Source organism: Fistularia commersonii, chromosome 5 (genome assembly GCF_037954325.1).
Source record: "Fistularia commersonii isolate RoL2024-O1a breed Wild chromosome 5, RoL_Fcom_v1.0, whole genome shotgun sequence".
NCBI classification, from domain to species: Eukaryota; Metazoa; Chordata; class Actinopteri; order Syngnathiformes; family Fistulariidae; genus Fistularia; species Fistularia commersonii.
In genome coordinates this window covers 1,809,334-1,820,615 of record NC_141288.1, presented here as the reverse complement: position 1 = coordinate 1,820,615, position 11,282 = coordinate 1,809,334, and the positions used below count along the sequence as shown (strand labels likewise).

The window sequence follows — 11,282 nt, the reverse complement described above, 5'->3', positions numbered from 1 at the left end:
TGTGGGAAGAAGGAAAGGAGGCGACACCGGAAACCATCCGGCGTCGCCGGAAGTGAAGGCGAGGAGGCAAAATAAAAGCCCCGAAAGTCAAAGTCGATGCAAAATCTACGGTTACTAGAAAGGAGGGCTTTTATTTTGAAATTCAAAATCGACAGTGAATGTGTTGAGTAATTACAGTTAATATTACGAAACAAAAGACTATTATTAATAAAAATAATATATATTGTGCAAAAAATATTACTTTATGTAATTTTATTCATTTTACACATGCGTTTTTAGCTTGTATTGTTCTTTTATGTCCTGCTGCTGCTGCTGTGAAAACATTCCCAAGCATGAGATCATTAACCTGAAGAGACAACTTCACAGATTTGTAACTGTTTTATATGATTTGTATGTATTTTCAATTTCATTTTAAATGTAATTGTATTCTTTTGCTGCCTCTTGGCCAGGACTCCCTTGAAAAAGAGGTTTTTAATCTCAATGGGATTTTCCTGGTTAAATAAAGGAGAAATAAACAAATTAAACATCTCATCTCAATAATAATTATTATAGATGGCGCAAGGGTTAGCACCTCATCCTCACAACAAGAAGGTTGGATTCTCCTCCACGCTCTCCATGTGTCTGCATGGGGTTCCTCCAGGTTCCTCCTGTCGTTCAAAAATATGCAGGAGGTTCACTGGAGAATCTTACATTGTCTCTAAAAGTGGCCCACCTCTCATCATCCCACGATTAATTATCAATGAATGAAGAAATGAATTAGTAGTATTAGAAAAAAATGTTTTTTTTTTAACACAAGAAACAGAAGAGACAATGGTTGTGTGTGTGTGTGTGTGTGTGTGTGTGTGTGTACTGCATACACTCAGTTTGTACATCCAAAAAATATCCCTGAATATTCGCTCAATATGATCTGAGAGCCATTTCTGACTGTCATACTGTATCATGTAATGTGATGGGTCTCATACTGGAAATTCATGCAGTAGCTTTTAGGAAAAAACAAACAACTGTTATGTTCAACTGTATTTTTAGATAACACAAAGAAAGAAAGAAAGAAAAAAAAAAAGAGTAAGAGCGGGAGGCGGAAGCCTGGGAATCTGATTTAAACTCAACAGGAAATTAGACTAAAAACAAAAACAAACCACAGGAAACTCCAAAAAAGAAAAAAAAAAAGACAGAAATATTTAGAAAAGAGCCGGATGAGAAATGACGTGAAAGGTTTCCCTCGATTTTTCAAATTCAGCTTTTCATCACTTATCAGAAGACAGACAGAACTCGTCCCGGCTCTGTCATTATTTCACCGTTTGGCAAGAAATTAATCCGTACAAGCTGGAAGCACATTGACGTGGAGAGGCGTGGGTTCCCATATCTCTCTCTCTCTCACACACACACACACACACACACACACATTCTACAGTCATGAATCATAACCTGCAGTTTGTATAGAAAACACACCCAGCTCTGACCCACAAACTCAGGACGGCCGTCACTCCCTCACATAAGACTTTAGATGAAAAAGTTACACAACCCTCCTCTTCTTCGGCTGCTAATCCTACTTGTGCAACGGACAATTTGTCAGGAGCAGAGCTGAGGGCACGAGGGGGTGTGTGTGTGTGTGTGTGAGTGAGTGTGTGTGTGTGTGTGTGTGTGTGTGAGTGAGTGTTGGGCTGGGATGAAAAACCCTCTCTCAGAATGGATGTGTGACAAAACACCTCTGAGAATTCACCTCTACATCTGATTCATGTGTGTGTGTGTGTGTGTGTGTGTGTGTGTGTGTGTGTGTGTGTGTGTGTGTGTGTGTGTGTTTTCAGTCACCACCATGTGCTTGGGGATCACCCTGTCAAACCAAATGAGGAAGTTTGCTCTTGTTTTTGCAAACCTTCTGTTAAGGTGGAAGTAGCATCAACCACCCCCACCCCCCCCCACACACACACGTACACACACACACACACTCACGTACACACACACACACACACACACACACATTGGTGATTGGCTGCTGGAAGCTAAGGTGACGCGTACCTGCAGTGGACTTGGGGTGCAGGTGTGGTGCTGAATTGCCCGATTCTGCAGATAAAGATGTGCCAGTGTGTGTGTGTGTGTGTGTGTGTGTGTGTGTATCCATCACACTCTGCTGCAGCTCTGAGTCACGCCTGGTGTCTGTTGTATCTGTGTGTGTGTGTGTGTGTGTGTGTTTGTGAGATACTCCAGCCATTCTGATGTTGAGATGGTGTCTGATCCATCCCCCACAGCATTCTGGAATATTCCGTCCGGGTGCATCCATACAGGAGGTCCTAGCCGAGGCCACCTCTCGGCCTGGACTGCTGGTCTGAAGGTCCAACTCCAAACTCCTGGAATCATCTGGAAGCATCTGAGAACCCTGGAGAGTCAGACCTGATGGCACCTGGTCTTTGCTGCCCCCTAGTGGACAGAACGCGCAACTGCAAGCTGCGCCAACCCAGGTCGATTCCTTTTCAATTCTCGATTGATTTTTTTTAAATAGTTAACCAATCTAACTCTTGATGTATTATAGAAAGCTTGGCTTTAAATCTTTTTTACATTTATTTTTATGTGTTTGGTTTCATCGATAATTTGTTTTTACATTTTTTTTAGGTTGACCACTACATCAGAATTAAATTGACTAGTGCGCATGCGCCGCCGTACACGCAGGTTGTTGCGGTTTTCTTACATTTTCAGATTTTTTTCAACCCACCTTCCTAAATTTTTGCGGCTAGATTTTATCATATATTTTCGGCCAACTTCCCCCTCGGGGATCAATAAAGTATTCTGATTAAATATCGAATTGACGGTTTGTAATCGGAGACTGGTTCAAATGGGAGTAACAGCGCCCCCGTGTGGCCAACACGCGTCACTACAGCTCACCCACTTTCAGGCAGATAAAAGGTGATAATGTCTTAAATAAATAAGACCATTTAATTTATTCACGTATTATATGTGTACATATATATTTTATATACAATTTAAAACTCGATATCGAGGGCTAAAGCTGATACATGTTTGTATTCTACTGTATATTTGTACAATATATTCTCATAGTGCACAAGTGGGGAAGGAAGGAGAGAAAGTATGGAGGGAATGAAGTATAAAGGGAGAGACCAGAGGGAAAGAAAAAGAAGGAAAGGATGAGAGGGAAAGGGAGAGGAAGAGCGTTGTGTCGCTGCTCTCCAGGTGCCTGCAGGGAAACGTAGTTTCAGCTCAAACATGGCGGCCGGGGAGAAAATAATCCCCCAGACCCAGATTAAACCCTCCTTCATCCCGTTTGCTTTCCATCCCTCCACTTTTGAGCACACACACACACACACACACACACACACACACACACACACACACACACACACACACACACACACACACACACACACACACACACACACACACATACAGTGTGATAACCTGATAATAACTCAGTAATAACTCAATAATGGCTCAGAAAGTGAAGGGAGCTCAGCAGACAGGACAGGATTAAACCCTCAGCGCCATGGAAACAGACCATAATAGTAACAGTCAGTCGGCGGGGCGACGGCTCCCGATGTCGTGTCAGGATTTCCTTTTTATTTGGACAGCGTATCATACAGGTAAACAAGGTCTTTACAAAAGTTAATATATCCGTAGAGTCTCGTCTCATAAAAATAGTCGCGGCGTCTGCAGGCGCCCCCCCCCCCCGCCACACACACACATGCACACACACACGCGCACACACACACACACACGCACACATATCACATAATCCTTCTCTTTTTAACCGTCTCTTTCATTTCCGGTAGAAAAAAAACAACTACTTCCTGTTTGGTGGTTGTGAGAAAAGGGGGCGGGGCAAACGCACGCGCATCCTCTCCATTTTTACGTCCGTCCAGTCGCCATCTTGAAAGGAAACAGGCGCTTATTACTTGTGGAATTACATGTAACGAAGGCAGACCCCCCCCCCCTCCCCCTCCACCCCCCCGACCCCGTGGAGGCCCCCTGGATTTGACCCCCGACCCCCCGACGCCGAAGGAGGTTTTCTAGCGCCGCTGGCGTCAAATCTCAGCTGGTGAATAAATTATAACTCTCTAGAACACACTTTGTTGAAAATAATAAACACAGGCTGTGGTCTGCGGGTGTGTGACGCCGGGCGTCTGCAGAGGCGGCGGCGGGTTGTTGCGGCTCCTGAAGCGTCCGGGATTCGAAACCATCGCGCCCGTGGCTCTTTACTTTTTTTTCTTTTTTTGTACAATTCTTTTAAACCTCCCAACCGGATGCTCCCGCCTGTCAGGGCGCGTGTGCAAACGAGGGTGCTAATGCTAATGCTAACAGCTCGATCCGGGTTATTGCACAGGGCCCTCGAGGTCGCCGCCCGCGAGCTCGCCGTCCGACCCCTAAGGCACTCGCCGCCCCTCGGCGAATCCGCCCCCCCCCCCCCCCCCCCCCCAAAACTTCCTGTTTCACAGGAAGTCCAGGGCGAAGTGGGTCCAGGGGGTCCGAGGCGCCGCCGTCCGCTCGGAGATGATCTTATTTACAAAATGATCCCACGTGGAGAAGATCGGCCCCCCGGACGACTCCGATAAGGCAAAGCTCTGCACCAGGAGGCCCGGAAAACTCCGCCGTGTCCATATATATGTTTATATTTATAGATTTATATATATGAGTGTGTGAAATCGTTGGCAGCAGAAAGTTGCTTCCCGTCGTTTCCAGTCCAGGTGGTGGGAGGTTCTGACCCCCCCGCCGCCGCCGCTGCTCCGCCATCTTTGTAAGGAGTGAGTGATCTTCCAGTTCTTAAGGTGGTGGGTGTCAAATCTCTCCAAATAATTTAGAGCACAGGTCTATAAATAAAAACTCCATGTCGTCACGGCGACCGGTTCGGCCCGTCCGAAGATGCTTCGGGTGTTATCTGCTGAGCGTGGAGGAGCCGGCGCGCAGGGCGCTGGGCAGCTTGTCCGACCCGGGGATCTTCCAGGGCCCGGGGGAGACCGTGGCCTTCCTTCCCGCCGCTCCGCCGCCGCCGCCGCCGCCGCCGCCGCCGCCGCCGCCGCCACCGCCCTTCCCCAGCGTGTTGGACCAGCTCTGCCCCGGCTCCTGCTCCACCTGCACGCCGCCGTGACGCTCCGCCTCCTCCTTGTTCCCGTTGGTGTGCGTGGGCTTGGAGCCGGCGAGGGTCCGGAGGGTTTCCCTCTGCCCACCGGGGAAAACGCTCTCCCCGGCGTTCCCCTCGTCCCCCTTGTGTGCGGACCTGCCACCCTCCTTCCTGGCGCCGGCGACCGCCGTTCTCCTCCCTGGCTCTTCGGCGGCGGCGGCGGGGCTCCTGGAGCGCTCCTTCCTGCCGTCTCGGGCCGCCGGGGCGTCCGGGGGCGGCGGGTCGGGGGTCGGATGGGATGGAGGCGATGGCATGGGGAGGCCGTCGGCGGGCGGGGCTACTTCCGACAGGCTAGGGGAGGCCGAAGGGCGAGCGTCCCATGAGGCGGCGTTATCTGGAGGCACAGGAGGGGGCGGAGTCAGGGACGGCGGCGCGGCGCCGGCGCTCAGGTGGACAGCGTGCAAACATGCCACGGCACAGGAGGACGCACAGCGGGAACCGACTCTACTCTACGGGCGGCGCCGTCACAACGGATGCAAAACATGCGCCTTCTTCGGGTTCTCATGCACGACCGAGAACGCCAGGCGCTTCTAGCTACCTTTAGCTAACACGGCGTTAGCCATCGAGCTAACCGGAAGCTAATATTTTCAACGGCGGGAATACACGTGCATGCTAATGTCAAAAAAGTGGCTTAAGCTAACCGGCGAAGCGTACACGGGGACGAGGGTTAGCGTGCACGGACACACAACCACGAGACACACCACACGGCAAAAGGGGAGGGGGGGCGGTTAGGCGGAGAGAGAGAAAACATTGGTATGGTCACGAACCGTGTCTTTAGAGCGGCCCATTAGGAAGAAATAGGGGGAGCCATGCTTGTCACTTTTCATGCACATGGAGTGACTGGAAGATACCATTCCTATAGAAGGGGAAGTAACAACCTAGACCAATCAATTAGTGACAGATCACTGGAACGGACAGGAGATAAAGTCATGTTAGTCCACGGGGAGGAGACAGAATTAGAATACGGAGATTCTGCGGGGGGGGGGCGGGGGTTCTGGTCGGCGGGGGGGTCTTACCGTACTCCGGGACCTGCCCGGTGCCGCGCTTCAGCAGGAGGCGAACGCGACGGCCGCCGGACTTTATGAGCTCGATGGCCCGGGCGTGGGTCATGTCCCGGGTGGTCTCGCCGTTGATTTCGATGATCTGATCCCCCACCTGAGGCAAAAGGAGTGTGTGAGAGCGTGTGTGTGTGTGTGTGGACACACACACGGCGAGGCGTGACCCCCGACAGGGTGAACCCTGAGTGTTCGAGAGTGAAATAACGTCATTTCCGGGCGATTAGCCGCCGCTTTTTTCCGCACGCTTTGAACGCCGCCGCTTAAATGACGCGGTTAATTTATGGATTTTTACCGGCTAACGAGCTTCGAATATTTATCCTGGTCACATCGGACAAAAGAAACATAATAAAGATGCCGCGCATCGCACACAGTGACATTGAAAGCGACGACAAAAGAGACACCAACGACTGCGACGGAGGAATTCTGTTTAATTCCAGTGGTTTTAGCGCGCAAATGAAGATAAATGTAGCAATCAATGACTTTCCCTGCAAGGCTACTATATTTTTAATTTATCAAACCAGGAAAAAAAAAGCATTTACGGCACGTATTTAATAGACGGTAAAAAAAACTTTTTGTGTGTCTAAATGGACGCTCGATACTCAAATGCGGCAAATACGTACCGTCATTTCCGGACTATAAGGTGCTACTTCTTGTAATCTTTTTCATTTTAATCTTTATCCGCAGCCGTGTTACAGGAAGTGTAATTTAATAAAAAAAAACAAAACAAAACAAAAAAAAACGTGGAAATATCTCATGTTACAACATAGACACATGCAGCTTACAGCAAAGTGCAGCCTAGTTATATACACATAGATTTATTTAGTTATTTTATGCCGGTGTGGCTTATATTCAGGTGCGCTCTATAGTCTGGACATTACAGTATTTACAACAGTTGATATACATATTTATTTTTGCTGTTGGTTTTGACCAGGGGTGCATAGATATATATATATATGTATATATTGTCTACATGTTGTTTGTTTATGTTTTTATTTTTAGCCACTGCAGCTTATATTTATATATTCACGTGCACCCAATAGGCAGAAAATCCCGGCTCCAAACAACCAGGTCAGGTGTTTATTCCAGCCTGTATTACAACCCTGATTCTTTAATTTATTTGCAATTTTTTTTTTTTTTTACAATGCATGAGATGAGTGCAGGAGGAATAACGGTGAAATGTCGCCCCCTTGTGGCCAAATTGAGAACTACAACAACAACAACAACAACAAAATAATCCATCTGACTGTTTCCAAACTTCACTTGTACTTTAAGTTTTTTTTTTTTTTTTTTTTTTTTTGGTAGGATATTTATTTTCTCCTTATTTTTCATCTCCCTCTAATCAAATCAAAACCAGCCCAAGCGAAGCCCCCCCCACCCAGCAGGCAGGAATCGCTTATCTGTCTTTATCCAGGTAAATCTAATCTCAGAAAAGTTTCGGGAAGTTTGAGAAAAAAAGCATCTCTGGATTTATTTGATAAATATATATATATATACACTGCTCAAAAAAATAAAGGGAACACTTAAAAAACACATCCTTGATCTAAATGAATGAAATATTCTTATGAAATACTTTGCTCTTTACACAGTTGAATGTGCTGACAACAAAATCACACAAAAATGATCAATGGAAATCAAATGTATCAACCCATGGAGGTCTGGATTAGGAATCACACTCCAAATTAAAGTGTTAAAACAAACTCCAGGCTGATCCAACTTTGATGTAATATCCTTAAAACAAGTCCAAATGAATCTGTGTTGCTTCCTGAGTGGACACTATGATTTCACACAAGTGTGATTGACTTGGAGTTACATTGTGTTGTTCAAGTGTTCCCTTTATTTTTTTGAGCAGTATATATATATATATCTCTCAGAGAGTCCATGTGATGCTGCAAACCTACCCTCATCCTCCCGTTGCGTATGGCCGGCCCGTCGTCGGCCAGCCGGAGCACGAACAGATCCATCTTGTACTCCCGCCCGCCGCGGATGCTAAAACCGAAACCCTTGGCGCTTTTCTCCAGCTCCACCGTGAAGAAGTCGAAGTCCTGCGCCAGCTGAGGAGGGCAAAGAAAGCTCGGATGAGGTGTGGACGGGAGGGTTACGGAGGTGGATTACGCCCTCGTTCGAAGCGAAAACGCCATTTTCCAGCATCGCTACGGCAACCGGCCTTCACCTGCACCGGCGGCATCCTGTAATCCGGGACGGCGAACTGCCTGGCGTCCGGCGCCAGCTGCCGGAAGTCCAGCAGCGGCGGGTGGCGGTAATCCAGCGTGGGGGGCTGGCGGTAATCCGCCACAGGGGGGTGGCGGTAATCCACCGGGGGCTGGCGGTAGTCGGTGAACGGCGGTTGGCGGATGTCCGGTTTCACGTCCTGCCTGGCCTTGACCTCTGACCTGTAGCTATCGGGAGGGAGGGGGCAGGAAGTCGGTCCATGGATCAGGAAGTAAAAACCGAACGGAGCTCCGCCCCCTTACCTGCCCTCGTGGGTGTATGTTTGGGGCGGTGGCGGCGGCGGCGGCGGCGGTGGTGGCGGCGGCTGAGCCAGCGGGCTGTGGTGGGGTGCCGGGCTGGGATGGCCGGTTTCGGGGACCCCCCCGCCGGGCTGGGTCTTGGGGCTGTGCTGCTGCGCCAGGGGGCTCTGCTTCTCGGAGCTTGGCGCCGAGGGGGGGTTGCTGATCTCTGGTGGGGGGGCAAAGGGGTTCAGAGCCGCAAACTAACCGCAAACTCCGGACGGGAACTCGGTACTGAGTGTCGCCGTGGCAACCCGCGCTTTTCCAAATCAAGCGGGTTACTATGGAGACTCGCAAAAAAAAAAAAAAAAAAAATGCCCTCATCCGACACACACACACAAACATAGAAAGATTTCTTCCAAATATTAAATCAGACAAGAAGATGATACTTTATTGATCTTTATCCTTTGAATTAAAAAAAAAAAAAAAAAAAAAAAAAAATATTACATACAAGTTAATCAGTAACTCACACTGTTAAAGCAATTTTCCCTAATTTCTGGGAGGGAAAAAAAAAACTTTTTTTTTTTTTTTCTTTTAAATAATTCCAACCATAAAACCCCCACTGTGTGTGTGTGTGTGTGTGTGTGTTCTCACCGTCTTGCGGTATGATCCTCAGGGTCACGTTGAGGCCGGCGTCCTTGATCAGCTTGACGATGTCTCCGTGCGGCATGCTGACGATGGGCTGGCCGTTCACCGCCAGGATGCGATCCCCGACCCGCAGCCTGGCGCAGCGGTCCGCCGGGCTGCCCTCGATGATGCGGCCGATCTTGTGGGGCACGGCTGGAACACACACACACACACACACACACACGGCGGTGAACGGCGTGATTTGCAGCGGAGCGACGGCACCTGTCTGACTGCTGTTCACTGTGCAACCGGCTTATGTAAGACGTCCGGCTTTTTCCTCGTGTGTGTGTGTGTGTGTGTGTGGGCGATGCACCGATGCTCGCGGCAGCGAAGCAGAGACGCCGCTGACTGGAGCATGGAAGGGCGGCTGGAGCCGTCCTTCCTGGTTATCCACAGCTAGCTAGTAAAGGTTAATTACACAGTAATTACAGTGTAATTACAGACACGACCTCCATCACTCTGTCACTTTTATTTATTTGTTTGCTTTAACACTTTTATGTTTGGATTTTGCGTGCATATAAATTTAAGTATAATATATTTGATATTTTAAAATATATATAATAAGTACATTACATATAATGTAAGGCCCCTAAAATAAAATGGGTTATTAGAATTTTTTTTTTTTTTTTAAATAAAAGCACCTTTTGCCCATGAATAATAAAAAGAAAATATTTTTTTATACATGTTTACAGTAGTTTTATTTTCTATATAAATATATAAAAAAAAAATAATAAAAAAAAATAAATAAAAAAAAAAAAATAAAAAATATATATATATAAAAAAAATCCATATTTGTTTTTGACGTTCTGGCTCCCCTGAACTCACCGCTGGCCGCCGCCGCCTCAGGCCGGTTCAGCGAGCTGATGATGACGAACCCGAAGCCTTCGCTTTCCTTTCGGTTGATGATGACGTCGCTTGGTTGGCCGCTGGGGGTCGACGTCCCGTCCGCGGCGGCGGCGGAGGCGGCGTTGCAGGCGGAGTCGCTGCGCGGGGAGCTGTGCTGGGTGGAAACCGACCCGGGGCTGCGGCCGTTCTCCGGACAGGACTCGCCTGAAAATACCAAAACAATCACACACGAGCACCTGACGGAGCGCGGCGTGAAACACGTGACGCACCTGCCGCCATCGTCGTCGCCGCCGCCCTCCGCCGAATAACCAGGCTGACCTGGCCGTTACGCGCGGCGCCGTGCATCAGATCGATGACGTATCTGTGCGGCTTCCCCACCACGGGGATCCCGTCCACCAGCAGCAGCTCGTCACCGGGCCTCAGACGCCCGTCCAGGTCCGCCGGGCTTTTCTCGATGATGGCGCCGATCAGGATCTGCGGTTGGATATTGATCGTCACGCGTGAGGAGGGGGTCGTGCGTGCATGCGGCGGCGGCGGCGGCGGATGCTAGCGGGTGCCACTTTCCCGAGAAGGAGGGGGTTGGGGGTCAAAGGTCAGCGGTTTGATTGTCAGCCGGGGTCGGGTGGGAGGGGGAGGAAAAGGAGAAAATGACAGGGTTTTCACGCCCATCGCCATACGAGCCTTCTCACGCGTCTCCGGACTCACAGGCTGCCCGGCCTCGTCCCCGCCCAGGACCCGGAACCCGAACCCGGATTTCTGCCGCCGCAGGTGGACCTCCATGTCCTGGTACTCCGCTCCTATGGGGGGGGGGCAAAAAAATTAAATAAAATCACGCGGAAATCAAGCGATGGTGTAATAACCTGTGTTATTACAATGTAATTACCATGTAATTATCAGTTTCACTTTTTAATCAGCAGGTGCGATGAAGATGCATGAGTTTAAGTAGCTGTGCTAAACGGGCCGGAAGGGAAAGCGGGGAATTAAAAAATAAACCTGCTTGTGGGTTAGATATTAAGATTCGCGTCGCTGCGCCGCCTTCAGGGAACAGACGACGCCGTGGGAAATTCTATTGATGGGCGACGACTTAATCGCTCGCTCGCTCGCTCGCCATGACGCTGG

At 49.1% G+C, this 11,282-nt stretch overlaps 1 protein-coding gene across 10 annotated transcripts in view; it reads right to left on the bottom strand.

Moving 5' to 3' along the window:
- Positions 1-2,654: 2,654 nt before the first annotated feature.
- Positions 2,655-11,282, bottom strand: part of magi2a (membrane associated guanylate kinase, WW and PDZ domain containing 2a) — a 144,129-nt gene continuing 135,501 nt past the window's right edge. For 6 of the 10 annotated variants that reach the window (XM_086146321.1, XM_086146323.1, XM_086146324.1 and 3 more), the window contains 9 exons: positions 10,845-10,960; positions 10,433-10,637; positions 10,143-10,367; positions 9,285-9,470; positions 8,655-8,859; positions 8,354-8,579; positions 8,082-8,234; positions 6,142-6,280; positions 2,655-5,459 (listed from right to left, as the gene is read on the bottom strand). In XM_086146321.1, coding sequence (XP_086002447.1) covers positions 4,879-5,459; positions 6,142-6,280; positions 8,082-8,234; positions 8,354-8,579; positions 8,655-8,859; positions 9,285-9,470; positions 10,143-10,367; positions 10,433-10,637; positions 10,845-10,960 — 2,036 coding nt within the window. In that variant the 3' untranslated portion in view covers positions 2,655-4,878. Of the gene's footprint in view, positions 5,460-5,892; positions 6,004-6,141; positions 6,281-8,081; positions 8,235-8,353; positions 8,580-8,654; positions 8,860-9,284; positions 9,471-10,142; positions 10,368-10,432; positions 10,638-10,844; positions 10,961-11,282 lie in introns of all 10 variants that reach the window. The other 4 variants (XM_086146330.1, XM_086146327.1, XM_086146331.1 and 1 more) reach the window with 4 other exon arrangements.